Source organism: Lissotriton helveticus, chromosome 7 (genome assembly GCF_964261635.1).
Source record: "Lissotriton helveticus chromosome 7, aLisHel1.1, whole genome shotgun sequence".
Classification (NCBI taxonomy): Eukaryota; Metazoa; Chordata; class Amphibia; order Caudata; family Salamandridae; genus Lissotriton; species Lissotriton helveticus.
In genome coordinates, this window is record NC_136068.1 from 1,284,031,511 (window position 1) to 1,284,050,008 (window position 18,498).

At 47.8% G+C, this 18,498-nt stretch overlaps 1 protein-coding gene across 4 annotated transcripts in view; it reads left to right on the forward strand.

Annotated features, from left to right (window-relative positions):
- The window catches only part of TMEM94 (transmembrane protein 94), a 968,231-nt gene that overhangs the window by 855,144 nt on the left and 94,589 nt on the right, over nucleotides 1–18,498 (forward strand). For all 4 annotated transcript variants that reach the window (XM_078654522.1, XM_078654523.1, XM_078654524.1 and 1 more), the window contains one exon: nucleotides 3,099–3,288. In XM_078654522.1, coding sequence (XP_078510648.1) covers nucleotides 3,099–3,288 — 190 coding nt within the window. The remainder of the gene's footprint in view (nucleotides 1–3,098; nucleotides 3,289–18,498) is intronic.

The window sequence follows — 18,498 nt, forward strand, 5'->3', positions numbered from 1 at the left end:
ATACACCTGGAATGGGCTAGGGAGCTCCACTCACCAAAAGAAGGGGTCTGTCATGTAAGGAGAGGGTGGAATGGTGCAGTCTGGGATAGCCAGATGCCACACTTTGTAGGACTTCGTCACTAGGTGGGAGAGCACCTGGTATTCCAGTGGCTAGTAGTTGCACATCTTCCGAGGACAAGAAATGACCATAAAAGTTGCATCCAAACCTCCGATCACGTTTGGACTGCAGAGAGGACCAAAGAAGGACTGCCATGCACAGGGCCATAACAGCTGAAAAGCCTACTCCTTTAGACCCCAGCTAATAGAAACCTGATTGTCGCTGGACGCTGTGGTACAGCCTTGCAGATAGAGTCCCGAGCCTTAAAAGTTGCACCTAAGCCTGCTGGACCCAAGAGTGCCGTCGGAGTGCAGTTTGGTCACCCAACACGGACGTTACAGCCAGCTAAAGGAAAGTGCTTGTTTTGCCGTAACAGTAAACTAGTGGTAACTGTTATGCTCCTAAACTGCCTTTGGGCTTTGTTAGACATCAAACCCTAAGGCTAAAGTAACCCCTCCATGTTTGTAGACCAAGGTTTAGCCACAGAACTTCCCCCTCTTCCACCCCCCTCCCCCTCACTCCCGCTTGACACCAGCTCTGCATCCTTGAACATCTTCAGCATCCTGTATCCCTTGCATCAGGAGCACTCTATTGATTCCTGTGGCACTTTGCAAAGACCCTATATTTGGACTGGAGACTGCTTTAGCTGCAAAGTAACTGTTCACCTGGATCTTATTGGTCTCTGTCACTAGCTCCCTTTCGGAGTTGGCAACTACAAGAGTGCGCTTGTAGCCAGTGCCACTGAATTATGCAGCAGGGCAGCACCAAATTATGCGACATGGTTGACTAAACTATGTGGCAAGAAAAGGTGTATTATGCGGCATAATCTGGCACATTTGTTTTTACTATTGTTTCACTACTTTGTCATTTTTAAACACGGTAATACTGCCTGAGCAAATAATCCACCTCTCTAGTATCAGTTTAACAACCAAATCCAGAAAAAAAGCAAACAAACAATTGGCATTAACCTTTGGAAAAGGCCCTTCAACTCCACACCATCCTACGTCGCCACGTTTTTATTAACTTTTGATCCATTAGAGCTAGATTCAACATGTGTTTTCTGCAGATTGTGCAGCAGATGATATATTATGTGGTAAATGTAGCAATTCTATAATTATGTGAAAAAAGCAGAGTCCGCTGAATCACATAATTCCAGTGACCATGCTTACAGCCACTTTCAAGTTAGCTGTTGTGTCTAACACTAAACTACGAGTCGCAGTAGATTTTAGTGATTTATTGCTTTGAGTGACAAGCTGTGATTTATTGTTCCTTTGAAAATTCATATCTTCAGAACCCTCCTGTAGGTTATTTTCTTTGAGGTATCTATTTGAAGAAAAAAATTCAAACTATTTTATAAATTGGTGTCAGATTTTTATTATGTTGCGTTTTTTTCTTATTCAACTGTTTTGGTACTTCTTAATGCATTAAGTCTGTTTCTTTGATAAAGCCTTACTGCTCTGAGCCATAGCTTCGCACGAATGAGCTACGGTCTTACAAACGAACCTGACTGGACCCGATATGGAATTGTGCTTTATTGTGTGGTGAGGTTGCACAACCACACCATAAAATAAACCATTTTCCTCACACCATCCTTCTGTTAACCCATCCAGCTATCATTTGTGCCATGCTTTTGTCACTTCAGCTATTCCTTCAATCTAATCACCATCTATCAATCTATCCATTCATTGTATCGCTATCCATCTGCCTGTCCCAGCATCCATCCACCATCTCTCATCTTTCTCACCACCCTTTCCTGCACCCCTCTTTCTTCCCTCACTCTTTTGTGCTTAAATTTGTTCTCTTCACCTCACCCCATACCTCCATCATCCTATCCTCTTGCAGCAGCATTAACGGCCTTCTATTTGCATTTCTGTGTCTTCAATTAAAGTAAAGGCAGCTTTATCAACATCAATGTAAATGTTTGATGTTACTCAGAACTGTGCCACCCACCCCGTCAGGTTGCTAAAATAGCAGGAAAAAGTGGAAGGTGGGAAGGTTTCGTGACACCTCTGTAGACATACAATCAGGCGTCCTGCTCTTGCTTTCGTTCAAGACATATGGTTTTACCTTTGCTTTGGGCCTTTGCAAAATATTGTAACATCTTGATAGATTTGGACTTTCTAGTGAAATCTGGTCACTTCCCCTCATTGTATTTCAGATTCTATTGTCCTGAAGGGTCGTCTGTGTGGAATTGCATGTGCAGTGCTTCTTGCCTTTTCCACTACCTGTGTCTAAAAAGTGCGCCTACGAGGCATCTTTGGCTTAATTTGTGTGTTCTTAACCACCCACAAGCATATCTCTTTCTTAAGAACATGTCATTGTGATCAACAATGGTTGAGCTTTAGTAACATTCCAGATGTGTGTATGTATGTATGTATGTATACATGTATATGGTATTAGTATAGTTCAGACCAAGCCAAAAGGCAGCCAGGTGCACAAGATAGTCAAAGTGCAAGCATAGAGTAACCACTGATAGGAGAGGTATCTTGGTGGACATTCTACTTCTTATGAAAGTATTGGTTAATTTCAGAAGACATTCCATGTTTGGATAGACTGTAGGAACATCACATATGCTGTATCCAGAGAATTCATGTTCAGAAACCTTCTCTTGACATGATTGAAGGAGGTTGGATATGAGCGAAAAATAAGGTAGTCTAACCAAGGTAATTACTGCAATCTTTTGACTTGATCTTTTATACAAGCCACTAACCTCCAGCTTTGTTCCACACTTTCATGCCAGTAAGTATAGAGAAACAGGAACTAATGCAAGTGGAGTTAAAATGGTATTTGGTTATAGGTGACGCCATGCATGTTCTCACCCCATCAATTACGGCTTACAACAAAGCCCCCAATTCTGTGAGTCCACGAGATGGAACATCTGAGGAAGCAGAAGAAGTAAAGGTATAGCAGCTTTTTTGATGAGGGTGCAGATGCTTTGGTATCTTGCTTTTTATATGTATTGTGACTTTTCTGACGCCCTGCCTTTTCTGTATTGTTGTAGCATTGCTTTGGATCCCATGTATCCATCCCGCTGCTCCTGGGAAACGTTTGGCTATGCTACAAGCTGCCACATGCCACAAACCTCTGAGGACCTGACTCCTCTACAACTTTCTGGTTTGCTAAACACGCTTCCATGCTCTCTGCGCTTCCGGCAGGAGGAGGGCATCAGCATTATCCGTCTTATTGAGCAGGTGAGTTTAGACTCCAAGGAAACAACCACATTGCAATGTACCACCTGTCATCAAAGGCATGGTCACTCACATACTTTCCACTCATACTTTTTGTTTGGTGCCTAGTAGTGACAGCTGGCCAGAGTGGTGAGTGTGACTCAGATCTATCAATTTTGGGAACCAGAGACTCTTAAGCAGCTACAGGATGCAGTAACTGTTCCTCAGTCAGTGGATTACCCCACTCAATAAATGCCTTAATATGGGGCTTTTTCCTCATCTGTCAGATCCTACATGCACAGCTGTAACCTGGACAGGGTGTTACATGTGATCTAAACAAGAGCATTCATCAGGCTTAAGGGGTGGAGGGATACCCTATGCCAGTGGCGCCTGGCAGCAATGAAGAGTGGTGAGGCGGGCAAATGGATTTTGCCTGCATGCATGGGCAAACATATATTATCTAGATTAATGTCCACATGCACTACATTATCATTTTAAAGTAAAAATGTTTAACTTTAAAATGGAAGTGTAATGCATGTGGGCGATTTAGGGCACACACAGATTTTTTTTTTTTAAAAAGGAAACAAAAGTCACTTACCTTTCTGCATGTCCTCACTCCATCCTAGTGTTCTCTCCTCCGACTAACTCTTCTAACCAACACTGACGCTGTTTTTATGCTGTTAACCAGCATGAGAGAAGCTTAAGGGTTGGATGGAGCGGCCTCTATCATCGCTCCATAGGGCACTGGAGTCCTGTGCTTGATCTCAACCCATCTGTCCAGGACAGCTAGGTTGAGAGGTTAAACGTATGCCGTCAAAAGACAGCCGGCCAAAGAGACATGCACACTTTAAACTTAGTGTGCAGCCCATCACTCCTCTGTGCTGCTGCTACACAACAGCGGCCCACCCTGTCCTGACTCTCGGCACGGTACGCGCGTTTGCAGAGTTAATCAAAAATAAAATGGTAATAATGTTTATTACCATTTTATTTTTCATCTGGGCGCATTTTAATTAGTGGGGCAATTCTCTGCCTTAATGTGGGAGCTACCCCTGCTCTTTGCCCTTGAAGACTCACTGTCTGGCTTCTCAGTTACAGGGTGGGATTGTGTTAGAAAAGCTGTGGCTGTGAGAAACCCAGGGGCATGGTCTGTAGAGGCAGCATGTGACACCTAAGGCTCCCCTGATATGACAGAGATATTGATCCTCACCTTGAACTCGTGTGTATATCACTGCATGCCCAAGCTTTGTGTCACTGTGTGCTCCCTCATGTGGCAGCTTGCCTTCTGCCAGTACCTAATCACTGCTCACCGAGAGTCTGTGCCAAAAGACTCACTGCATGACCATGCTCTAGTGGGAATCATGGATGAATAGCACCATGTAGCCTTTGAAGTGAACAGCCTAGTCAACTATCCACTGGTGACCATCAGCAACTCAGACAGTCTTCAAGTAGGTACCAGTTAGACTGTGTCTCTGTTTCCTTACATTCTATTTCCATTATGGAAGTCTGAATCAGGAAGGTTTGAAACTAGGCATGGATACTGTTGAAGACCAGTGATGGTAGTCGTGTGTAGTCTTTGCCCTTTTTGGAGACTCACTTTCTTCCTGGCCTCTGTCAGCCGGGTTGTAGAGAGCAGCCATTGCTGAGGTGCTGACTACTTAAGGAATCGCATTGGAGTGCTCATCAACAGTCTCAAAGCCGAGCAGCATTGCCTGCACTCTTCCATACCAACTTGCATCTGAAATATTTAGCAGCCTAACAGTCTAAGCTGGAGAGTAGGGTTGCCCAGCTGTTGAAAATTTGATGTCAAGCGTGGTCACAGATAGAGTGGATGTCAGGGAAAGCGAAAATGTGTGTTTACATGTGTGCTTATTTCTGTTTCTTTTATGGAAGACGTTGCTGCCTTTTCATTAGATGGCAGTAAATTGTATGTTAGTACGTGGAGATGCTACAGCAGTGTTCTGTTTTATGGTGGAACTACCTCGGTATATGCAATGGGAAGACACTACTTGACATCAGATGGCACTACATGGCATGTGGCATGACCTCCTGGGCTTATGTGCCCCTTGAGTGTTCACCCAGGTGATGTAGGTGGTTGCAGCTCATCTGCGGAGATCAGAAGGTACAAATCTTTCCCTATCTCAACGACTGTCTGTTGAAGGCTAGGACGCCCCAGGAAGTCATCTACCACCTCCAGGTTACGGCACACCTCCTGCACTCACTGAGGTTCACTATCAACGTGCCAAAGTCACATCTGATCCCTTCGCAGATAGTCCTTTTCACCTTAGCTGTTCTGGATACAGTGCAGTTTGGGGTTTATACTCTCGAACAGCTAGTCCAGGATATTCATGGCTATGAAACCAATATTTCAGCCACTATATTTGGTTTCGGTGAGACTGGCTTTGAGGCTGCTGGGCCTCATGGCCTCATGCATCCTACTTTGTGACACATGTCCGCTACCATATGTGTGCTCTGCAATGGGACCTTAAGTGAGCCCAGGATCAGTGGAATTTCTCCGACGTGGTCCAGATCTCGGAGGGCACTGTAAAAGATGTGCAGTGTGTCTGACAGACTGTGATTGGGTAAGTGGCAGATCTGAAAGTAGTGACAAGACGCGCCACTCCTGGGATGGGGCGGTCTTATGGGAGAGGTGGAGATCAGAGGACTCTGGTCTCTGGTGGAATCTGGACTCCACATCAACCTGTTGGAGCTCTGTGCGATCCAATTGGCATTGAAAGCCTTTCTTACTTAAATCGAAGGAAGGCTAGTGTAGGTGTTCATGGACAACACCACTGCCATTTGGTACTGCAACAAACATAGCGGGTGTGGTCGTGGACCCTATGTCAGGAGGTTCTGCGTCTCTGTACATGGTTGGAACATCAGGGCATTTCCCTTGTGGTTCAATACCTGGGCAGGCTCTCTGAACACCTAGGAGCACAAACTCAGCCGAAGATGCCTAGAAAATCACAAATGCCGTCTCCAACTGGCAGAGGTGCAAGTTCTCTTTAAGCATTTCTCGTAACTGGTAGAACGTCGATTAGGCACGCTCTCCGCAAAAACTGAAACCTGGCTAACTTTTAAAATTGTGTGTGAATTGATTGAAGAATTTACCTGTCTTTTTAAAAATTGTACGTAGCGCACATGTCGGCTACTCCAACACCCCAGCTGATCCTTGTCACCCCCCTCGTCAGAACCAATCACGCTGGTTAGGGGCGGAACTTGGGGCGATACTTGGGGCGGGGCCAGGAGATTTATGCAGCACCAAGCACGGAGGCGCAGCGGGCGCACCGAAGGCGCATCAAAGGCAAGCCCATCTGCGCCTGTCCACGCCCCTCCGGGACCAGGGGCCAGCCACTATGCCTGTCCCTTCATCTATTCCCCGGAGTCCCTTAAGAAGCTGCATGCGTCCCACCTTAGCCTCCCCTGTGAAATAGGAAGCCTTACCACTAAGATGGAAATACACACTGAACGCAGCTTTTTCCCGGAAATACGAAGACAACCTAACACAGTCACACAGCCCCTCCAAAGGCAGGTCCAATCCAGGGCCCCTCCACTAAGTCATTTTCTACCTCAACACCCGTTCCCTGGTCAAGCACCAAATTGACATCTTTCTTCTACTAGACACGGACAAACCTGATATTTTGTTACTGACTGAAACCTGGCTGAATACCGACTCTTCCCTCGACATTCTGGCAGCGCTACCCCCAGATTATTACATCATTCATACTGACCGTCCCCCCGGGAAATCAGGAGGAGGGGTCGCAGCAGTTATCCACGCCAAATTTAAATTTAACACCTTGACATGCCTCAACCTCCCTGAGTCGGAGAACCTTGTAATCAAATTGGAATCTACCGGCGATTCATTTGTCTGTGCACTTGTCTATCGGCCACCGCACCATATGCCATCGTTTCCCCTATCTTTGAGCAAACAGATCGCCAATCTCGTCATTGACCACGCTAAAGTTCTCTTCGTGGGCGACCTCAACTACTGGTTCAATGACCCTCATGAAAGTTCTCATTCTTCGGAACTGACCAATCTCCTTACCAATCTGAACCCTACTCCATGGGTCTTCTCGCCTACCCATCAAAGAGGGCATATTCTCGATCAAATATGGTCCAACAATCTGTCAGTAACGACCCCCACCACGTCCCCTTGCATATGGTCAGACCATTATCTAATTAAATTCACATTAGCTCTTACCTCCACCAGGAAAACCCTGACGGCTACTGGCGGACTAGCTAGGAAATGGAATTCCTTAGACAGAAAGGAATTCCTTGACGCTCTGACAAGATCTGCCCCTCCACCTCACCCAGATGTCAATGTATCTGAAGACAAACTTTCTAGCTGGCTACTGGCTGCTAGTAATATGCATGCCCCACTTAAAAAAGTTAAACTCGCCCGCCGATCAGATGCCCAGAGATGGTTTTCTTCCGAACTTAATTCCCACAAACTGACCGTCCGTCAACTAGAACGGCAGTAGCGGCGTAACTACTCCCCAGAACTGAAGCATCCGTTCATAGCAGCACGGAAGGAATACAGGAAGTCCATCCTCCAGGCCAAATCTACCCACTTTTCCTCGCGCATTCTTAACTCGAATAACACCTCCAAGGAGATCTTCTCCATTGTGAACGAACTGTCCAACCCAGCCAGAGTCCTCCCCAAGGTTATCCCCACTCAAGCTCTGTGCGACTCACTTAATAGCTACTTTATTGACACATTTTTGACCGTCAAAGATAGCATCCCTAAACATCCTACTACTATTCCCCACACCATCTACAAAAACAAACTCACACTCAACAGTTTTCCAACATTAAACTCGGAAACCTCTCTGGAGCTCTTAGTCAAAGTCAAGTCAGGAGCCCCCACTGACTGCTGCCCTCCTCATATACTAAAAAACTGCTTCTCTACCCTCCCGGATCCGGCCCTTACCCTCCTCAATGACTCTCTTGCATCTGGTCACGTCCCTATGGCCTTCAAAGAGGCCACAGTAGTGCCTCTACTGAAAAAATCCAGAGGCGATCCCTCTTGTATGTCTAACTACCGCCCTATTTCCCTACTACCCTTTTTAGCGAAAGTTTTAGAGGCACACGTTGCTAGATGTCTCTCTAACTTTCTGGAAGAGTCTAACTATCTAGAGCCACATCAGGCGGGCTTTCGGCCTGCCCACTCAACAGAAAGTTATCTTAGCTGTACTGGATACCCTCCGTGAGGGAGCAGACCGTGGCTCCCCTCAGGCTCTGATACTCTTGGACCTCTCTGCCGTGTTTGACACGGTCGACCACACCATCCTGGTTAACCGTGTCGAACAAGCTGGGATCCAGGGCACAGCCGCCAGCTGTGTCTAAACAATATGTTGGCCCCCAAGCAGAGAATCACCTGCAGTATCCCCCAGGGCTCTTCCCTGTCCCCTCACCTGTTCAACCTTTACATCCTCCCTCTGATTCAAGCCCTCAGAGATAGGAAGGTGACTGTCTACAACTATGCAGTCGACCTCCAACTAGTTTTCATGGTTGATAACAGTGACAGATCAATCATCGATTTTCAGGCCACGATGAGGTTCATTCAATTATGGATGGACCAAAACCATCTTAAGCTAAATCCTGGAAAAACTGAGCTTGTTCTTATAGGAGACAGTCACAAGTTCTGGGGCCCGCACTACTGGCCCCCAGAAATGGGTTGTCCGCCTTCCCCTTCCTCTTCGGCAAAAACACTCGGATTAACGCTCAACGGCGATCTCTCACTGAAAACACAAGTGGGTCTTGTAGTTTCCAAATGCTTCTTCCATCTACGAAAAATCAGGAACAGCCGCCTCCTCCTCACACAGGTAGCCCTCATCCAGGTTGTGATAGCCACAGTTCTATCTCACCGGGATTACGCCAATGCCACCTATGTGTGCATGCCTCTCTACCTGCAAAAGTGGCTTCAAATGGTCCAGAATCATGCAGCCAGATTGATACTACGACAACCCAGATGGCAATCTGCCTCCCCTTTACTGAAGAAGCTACACTGGCTCCCTGTCCCCCAACGCGGCATCTTCAAAACCGGTTATCTGATCTTTAAATCCCTGTACAACAAAAGCCCTAAATGTATCTACAATCTGATACTTAGGCACATCCCCTCCCACAACCTACGTTCGGCTCACCTCTCACTCCTCCATACCCCCTCTTTCAGGCGGAAGCGCCTTGGAGGCTGCAGATTCGCTGTTCTTGCCCCCAGGATTTGGAACTCCCTGCCCTTGGAGATCCGATACTGCTCTGATCTCCTGAAATTCCGAAAATCCCTCAAAACCTGGCTGTTTGAGCAAGCCTACATCTGAAACTCTCCTAGGAAACGGTTTATGCTTTTGTTTTCCGACAGCGCCATGAAACGGCCCGGTGTACGTGCGCTCTACAAGACATTTTTAACATTAACATAGCAGTGGGTAGAGCCTTAGTTAGATCTGTTTGTGACTCCAGGGAATGCACAATGTCAGCAGTTCTGCACTTTGAAATTTCCAAGTCGGCTCTCGCTCAGAGACACTTCCTCTCAAGTGGTTCTCTGGCCTCCTGTACGCCATTCTACCAATACCATTCTTGCCCAGAGTTCTCAGGAAGATCAGGAACTACCGGGTCCAGGTCATCCTTTTGGCTCAAGACTGGGCTTGGATAGTCTGGTATCCAGTTGTGTTGAACATGTCTATCAGTCCTCTGAACAGGCTGCCCCTTTGGGAGGATCTTCTGTCGCAACAGCATGGGAGGGTTTTCCACCCAAACTTGTCAACGATATGTCTTCATGCGTGAAGATTGAGTGGCGACAGTTGACGTATTTCGACCTTCCGCCGAAAGTCTGTAACGTTATCTTGCCAGCTCAGTGTTCCTCCATCAAGACGGTACATGCTGACTGTTGGAGCAAACATGTGGCATGGTGTTCAGCAAAACAAGTTTGACCATTTACCTGCACCCCTTTCCAAAGTTCTTTTGTTTATCCTTATCCTGGCCCAGCAGGGTTCTGCATTGGGCACGTTGAAGGGTTATTTATCTGCTATTTCTGCCTTTCTGCAGCTGCCAGCTCAGCCCTTCCTCTTCAAGTCCCTAATTGTAAATAGGGTCCTTAAAGGTCTGCAAGGCATGTTTCCCCCTGCTCCCTTTTGTTATGCCGAAAAGAGACTATAACTTGGTTTTTACCATTCAAATGTGTGCTTCCTTTGAGCCACTTCATCTCATCTCAGCCTCCGTACACCTTTTTGCCCAGACAAACTGATCCTTCGGACTCCAACATGCTTTTTGCCGAAGGTAGTCACCTCGTTTCATTTAGGCTAGTCCATCACCTTCCCTACCTTTTACACTGTGCTTCATCCCTCTAAGAAAGAGGAGAGACTCCACGAGCTGAACACAAAAAGACCATTACTTGTACCTTTGATTGTACCAAATCGCTAAGGGGAGACATTCAGCTCTTCGTGGAGTATGTCAGAGCCAAGAAAGGGAATGCCGTGCAGAAACTAAGCATTCCTTGGTGGATTGTGCTCTGTATTAAAATCTGCTCTGCATTAGCCAAGAAGCAGCCCCTAGACAGCTTGTGTGCCCATTTAATCAGAGAAACATCTGCACCACTGCATTAGCATGAATAGTTCCAGTTCTGGACACCTGCCAGGCTGGAACTTGGGCCTCACGGCACATGTTCAATCAATCAATCAATCAATCATAATACTTGTATAGCGCGCTACTCACCCAGAGGGTCTCAAGGCGCTTGGGGGAGGGGGTCCGCTACTGCTCGAACAGCCAGGCCTTGAGTTGTCTCCTGAAGGTGAGGTGGTCCTGGGTCAGCTGAAGGTGGATGGGTAGGGAGTTCCATGTCTTGGCCGCCAGGTAGAAGGACCGGCCTCCGGCGGTGGCTCTTCGGATGCGAGGTACGGCGGTGAGGGCGAGGCTAGTAGATCGTAGCTGGCGGGTGGGCGTGTAGAAGGTCAGGCGGTCGTTGAGGTACTTGGGGCCCAGGTCGTGGAGAGACTTATGTGCGTGGGTGAGGAGCCTGGACGTGATCCTCTTGTTGACGGGGAGCCAGTGCAGGTCCCTCAGGTGGCTGGAGATGTGGCTGCGTCGGGGATGTCCAGGATGAGTCGGGCGGAGGCGTTCTGGATTCGTTGGAGTCTTTTCTGTAGCTTTGCTGTGGTCCCGGCGTAGAGGGTGTTTCCGTAGTCCAGACGGCAGGTGGCGAGGGCCTGGGTGACCGTCTTTCTGGTTTCGGTCGGGATCCATCGGAAGATCTTGCGAAGCATGCGAAGGGTGTGAAAGCATGATGAGGAGACGGCGTTGACTTGTCTGGTCATCGAGAGGGAGGAGTCCAGGATGAAGCCCAGGTTGCGTGCGTGGTCTGTTGGCTTGGGAGCGGTGCCCAGGGCTGGGGGCCACCAGGAGTCGTCCCATGCGGAGGGTGATGGTCCCAGGATGAGGACTTCCGTCTTGTCTGAGTTCAGTTTCAGGCGGCTGTTCTTCATCCATTCGGCGACGTCTTTGATCCCTTCGTGTAGGCTTGTTCTGGCGGTGTTGGGGTCTCTGGTGAGGGAGAGGATCAGCTGGGTGTCGTCGGCGTAGGAGATGATGTTGAGGTTGTGTTGGCGTGCGATGGCCGCAAGGGGTCTCATGTAGACGTTGAAGAGGGTGGGGCTGAGTGACGATCCTTGCGGGACGCCGCAGATGACTTTGGCGGCCTCTGAACGAAACGGGGGGAGGCGGACTCTCTGTGTTCTTTTGGCGAGGAAAGAGATGATCCACTCCAGTGCCTTCCCTTGGATGCCGGTGTTGCTGAGGCGCTGGATTAGGGTGTGGTGGCAGACAGTGTCGAATGCTGCAGAGAGGTCCAGGAGGATGAGTGCCGCTGTTTCTCCGTTGTCGAGCAGGGCTCGGATGTCGTCAGTGGCTGCGATGAGGGCGGTCTCCGTGCTGTGGTTGGCTCTGAATCCGGACTGCGAGGGGTCGAGGGAGCCGTTCGTCTCTAGGAAGGCGGCAAGCTGTCTGTTGACGATCTTCTCGATGACTTTGGCAGGAAAAGGAAGGAGCGAGATGGGGCGGAAGTTCTTGAGGTCGGTGGGGTCCGCAGTAGGTTTCTTCAGTAGTGCGCTGAGCTCGACATGCTTCCAGCTCTCCGGGAATGTGGCGGTGTTGAAGGAGGTGTTGATGACGTCTCGGAGTTGGGGTGCGATGGTGGAGTCGGCCTTGTTGAAGACGTGGTGGGGGCATGGGTCGTTTGGAGATCCGGAGTGGATGGTGTTCATCGTGCGGGCTGTGTCTTCGGTGGTTACCGTGGTCCAGGTGCGGAGGGTGGCGGTGGGGTGCGTTGGTTCGACGGTTGGGCGCGTTGGTTCGACGGTTAGGTGCGTTGGTTCGACGGTTGGGTGGGTGGATGGTGCGCCGAAGCTGTTGTGGATGTCGGCAATCTTGCGGTGGAAGTACGAGGCGAGGGAGTTGCAGAGATCCTGTGAAGGAGTGATGTCGTTGTTGCCGGTGCTGGGGTTGGAGAACTCCTTGACGATGTTGAAGAGTTCCTTGCTGTCGTGGGCGTTGTTGTCCAGTCGTTCCTTAAGTGATTTCTTCTTGGTGGTGCGGATGAGCTGGTGGTGCTTGCGGGTGGCGTGTTTGAGGGCGGTCATATTGTCAGCGGTCTGGTCGAGGAGCCAGGCTTTCTCGAGGGTGCGGCAGGTTTTCTTGGAGTCCTTGAGTTCGTCGGTGAACCAGGGGGCCTACTTGCTTATGGGTCTGTTGGGAGGGTTCTTCAGCGGTGCGAGGTCGTCGGCGCAGGCGGTCAACCACTGCGTGAAGTTGCGGGCTGCTTCGTTGGGGTCCGTTGTGCTGGCAGGTGGGTTCTGGCTGAGGGAAGTGGTGAGCTGGTCGGCGGTGATCTTGCTCCAGCATCTGTAAGGAACCTGTTGCGGGTGGTGGTGGGTTGTGTTCTTTCTGAAGCTGAAGTGGATGCAGCTGTGGTCGGTCCAGTGGAGTCCGGTGGAGTGGCTGAAGGTGATGTGCTTGCTGGAAGAGAAGACGGGATCAAGCGTGTGGCCGGCGTAAAGGGTGGGGGTGTTGACCAGTTGCTTGAGTCAGAGGTTGTCCAGCAGGGTGGTGGTGTTGCGGTCTTTGTTGTTCTCCAGGTGGAAGTTGAGGTCCCCGAGGAGGATGTAGTCGGTGGAGGGGAGGGCGTGTGGGCTGCACGTTTGTCCCTTGTCCATCTCCATTGGCTGTCCATAAGCAAAATAATAGAATTCAAGGCCTTGGGTATTGCCCACAGGATTAAACATTCGGCTATCCCACATCCACTGCCCATTCAGTGCCCGTAAGAGCTTAGTTTGACCAGTCTCTTCCTTCTTGCCTACCTGGTTTATAAGCTCTGGAATTCTCTTCCTATTCATCATAGCTCAAACAATATTCTGCTCAATTTTAGGAGGCAATTGAAAACACACCTCTTAATTTAAACCAGCATATTCTTTCACTTGTCCTGTTAAACGCCGGTAAGCCAGTTTGCTGGTAGCGGTGTGCTCTATAAGAACTGTAACATAACATTGGTTCAGGGCTATTCAGTTTTCAGGGTCCTAGTCCCACACACCAATGGTCTGTATTCTTCATGGCCCTGAGCTTCTGGCATGGAAAACTGCAAAAAGAAACTAACGTCCCTTTCAATGCAGTCAACGCCAAGTATGCAGTCAACGCCAACGATGCCATTCAGAGCTGAACAATGTCACCTACCGCCACACAGGGGTACGGCTCATGAAAAATCTTCAGATCCAGTCTGACACCTGGAGATAATGCTAAGGTACGGAATCTGCAGACAGCTAGAGTCCCTTCCAGATAAGGTGTTGCCAAAGGTACATACCTTGTTCTTTGCATTTGTTATGGCCAGACTCACTGCATCAGACAGTTGGGGCTTCTCCTGTGACACAGATATTTATCTGCTGTCCACCCCGTGTGTCTTTTTGGTTTCCCGGTTTTGTGAGATGGGCATTTGTGATCTTCTGCTGGAGTGGCGTAATGCTCCTGGTTATTATGACAAAACTTGAAATAGTGGAATAATTCATGATTCCCCCTTCTGAACTGTTTGTTAAGGCTATAGTTTTTTTAGCTAATTTATTTGAAAACTTGTGCCGTAAAATGTCTAGTTTGGGTCTGTGTTTTTTTAACTAGCCAGAACTACATCCTTGTTAACATGTCTGTGTGTGCAGCAGTCGATATCTCAGCATCACATCAGTGACTGTCTTTATGGCTTCCAGTGTGCAGCAATAGAGGAGGTGGTGTTATGGCCATAGCTGCCGGCTTTGGAACTGGGATACCAGGTTCGAGTTTCAGCATTAGCTCAACAACCTGTGATTCTTGGCAAATCATTTAACCTAGGTCAACAATAAAGAGAGAAAGGGTATTTGCCGGTTAAGGCAGGAATGGGACTCCCTGTCCCCTTGAGTATATCGATAAACAACAATAAGGGAGTTACACCTTAGGGATCGACCAGCCTCGATGGAGGCGAGTCAGTGTGTTAGCCACAATCCAAAGAAAGGACGTCCTTTGTCCTTTAGAAGACCCCTCACTCACCAACCTAGTTGGTGACATGCTTCATCATCGGGGTCCCACCCGGACAGCCGAGTGACATCCAGGTGTGCTGCGACACCTGATTACAGTGAAGCTGGTTTTTTTCTTTCTTTTATATGTGCAAGGAAAAAGCTAAGTGTTGTTAAAAGTATCCGGTACTGCCCACTTACGTAGTTTATTCTGGAGTGTAACGGATATCATTAAAAGAAGGAAACGGCACCTGTTGCCCAATTAGGAGAGCTGTCGGTGAAAAACACTAAGAGGGTGTGGGTTAAAAAGGTCTACATGTTTCTACCTATGTGTAAAGTTAACAGGTATTCGTCAGGACCATGGGGTACCTGCGGGACGGTGTACACACGCTATGGCGCACCCAATCCTCGTAGGTAACAGAAGGAGAAACTCAAAATGGGTCTCCAATAAAAGTCTGTTTTCTTCCTCTCTTCATGGAAAAAAACCTGTGGAAAGAAAATGAGGGAGAAGGGTTGTGGATAACGAACATACATATATACCATACATACACATAAGACACAATTTTGTGAATCGTGATGTACACCTTCAATTATCAGGTGCTTATTCAGGGACATCTGAAAATAGTCCCAGTTTCGTAGTGGCCTGCGATTGTAATACCACGTGGTAGCGCACCCATTGTATCATGGATACTATGTTCACCTCGTGTCAAGCCGACCTTGTGAGAGGGTACTTGACAAGCAATGACGGTGTTATGGGTGTTGTGTCTCAATTATTGAGGTAAAAGCAAAGTCGTCGTGATTGTGAAAGCGACTATGCGTGATTTAAAAGCAGTATTTAGTGAAAACGCGAGCAGTGCCTGGGTTAAAAACGAATAACGTTGGTCTGGACGTGCTACACCGGCCTTACATGAGCAGTAGAGCGATCGTGCCTGGTAAAGTCAACATGCACATTACTGATGAAAAACAAAAACAAACAAAACGTCTTACTAGGAGCGCTACTATTCAAGGCTCCATGAGCAAAACCGGGACTGGCACACTCCTTGCAACGATCTGGGAGAAAGTAACATGAAGAGTTTTAATGATGTGCCAAAGTAAAAACAAGGGGCTGATGGGGCCCCCCAGAAGAACAATCTTACTTGTAGAGGGGGAAACGGGCGCCGTCTATGCCTAGGTCGTCTCCGCGGGTGCTCCGTGTGTTACTGAGCAGGAACGCCGGCTCGGTAAAGGAATATCCCGTTTCCGGGTGGGGCGTGGTCGACTGTCCAGTGTCACCGGTGGAATAGCCAATAGAAAGACGGGCGTGTGGGGGTGTGAACTATAACGTGTCACCGTATCGTGACAAATTAAAGAGCGGGCGTGAGGGGGCCCGATTCGTGTGCTCATCGTTATTAACAAAAAACGAGTGAAACTGAGATTGGGCGAGCAGCTCGAATCGTGTGCTCGTCATCCTAAAATATAAAGAAGAAGAGTGGTCATGCATAGTTGAACTACAGTTAGGTCGATCTTGTGCGTCTACAACAAATAACATGCAATAGAAAGGCATGCAATAGAAAAGAGGATTACAGAGTCAAACGGGACTTCCAAGTTAGCTTCGCATTGTATTTCACTGCAATACATTGCAGCCAGTGAGAAACTAGTGGGACATTGAGTTCCAAGGGATATTATCATTGAGGCCGGTTTTATGTGTTGAAAGTCTATAAATCCAGCGTTGTTCCTTTTCAAAGAGGTTGGTCTCTTTCTCAACTTGTTCTATGATGGTCCATTTGATGTCATTCGGGCCGTGTTTCATTGACAGGAAATGTTCTGTGAGTTTGGTCATTGTTTTTTGGCAGCGGATGGTGCTACGATGTTCGCATATGCGTTGCTTGATCTTTCTACCAGTCATGCCCACATACCGTAAGTTGCAGGGACAGGTAATTAGGTACACCACATTAGAGCTATTGCAATTGGTATGTGCTCTGATTGTCCAGGTCTTTCCTTCTTCCAAAGCTAGTGTCTTTGTGTTTTCAGTTAGAGGGCAAACACTACAATTCCCACACTTGTAGTGTCCCGTAACCTTGGGAAGGCCCCATGCGTTGAGAACCATGGGCTGTTCTTCAATTCTTTTCCTGGGTCTGGTGTTAACTATACTGTCGCGTATACTTCTTGCTCTTTTATAGGCAAATACGGGCTTATCCCATTTCAAATTGCCTGTGTTGATTATTTTCCAGTGTTTATTTATCGATTTCGACACTAGGGTAGATGCCGTACAGAAAGTAGTCACACAGGTGAGTGGGGTAGCAACTTGTTCTCTGACATTTTCCTCTAAAAGTGCCTCTCGTGATTGATTCCTTTCACGTTTTTGGCATTTATTGAGGATGTTGTCCGGGTAACCCCTTGCTTGGAGTTTGGTGGTTAAATCTCCTGCTTGTTAAAACTCTTCATGTTACTTTCTCCCAGATCGTAGCAAGGAGTGTGCCAGTCCTGGTTTTGCTCATGGAGCCTTGAATAGTAGCGCTCCTAGTAAGACGTTTTGTTTGTTTTTGTTTTTCATCAGTAATGTGCATGTTGACTTTACCAGGCACGATCGCTCTACTGCTCATGTAAGGCCGGTGTAGCACGTCCAGACCAACGTTATTCGTTTTTAACCCACGCACTGCTCGCGTTTTCACTAAATACTGCTTTTAAATCACGCATAGTCGCTTTCTCAATCACGACGACTTTGCTTTTACCTCAATAATTGAGACACAACACCCATAACACCGCCATTGCTTGTCAAGTACCCTCTCACAAGGTCGGCTTGACACGAGGTGAACATAGTATCCATGATACAATGGGTGCGCTACCACGTGGTATTACAATCGCAGGCCACTACGAAACTGGGACTATTTTCAGATGTCCCTGAATAAGCACCTGATAATTGAAGGTGTACATCACGATTCACAAAATTGTGTCTTATCTGTATGTATGGTATATATGTATGTTCGTTATCCACAACCCTTCTCCCTCATTTTCTTTCCACAGGTTTTTTTCCACGAAGAGAGGAAGAAAACAGACATTTATTGGAAACCCATTTTGAGTTTCTCCTTCTGTTACCTACGAGGATTGGGTGCGCCTTAGCGTGTGTACACCGTCCCGCAGGTACCCCATGGTCCTGACGAATACCTGTTAACTTTACACATAGGTAGAAACATGTAGACCTTTTTAACCCACACCCTCTTAGTTTTGTTCACCGACAGCTCTCCTAATTGGGCAACAGCTGCCGTTTCCTTCTTTTAATGATATCCGTTACACTCCAGAATAAACTACGTAAGTGGGCAGTACCGGATACTTTTAACAACACTTAGCTTTTCCCTTGCACATATAAAAGAAAGAAAAAAAACAGCTCCACTGTAATCAGGTGTCACAGCACACCTGGATGGCACTCTGCTGTCCGGGTGGGACCCCGATGATGAAGCATGTCACCAACTAGGTTGGTGAGTGAGGGGTCTTCTAAAGGACAAAGGACATACTTTCTTTGGATTGTGGCTAACACACTGACTCGCCTCCATCGAGGCTGGGTCGATCCCTAAGGTGTAACTCCCTTATTGTTGTATATATCTCAGGCAAAGCCCATGTGAATAAGGTGACAAGCAAATGCTTTGGCACTTTAAAAGTACTTCGTAAAGTACTCGACCTCCTGCCGACCGAAGCGAGAAAAACCATAGTTCATGCTTTAATATCTCCTTTATTTGGACTATGG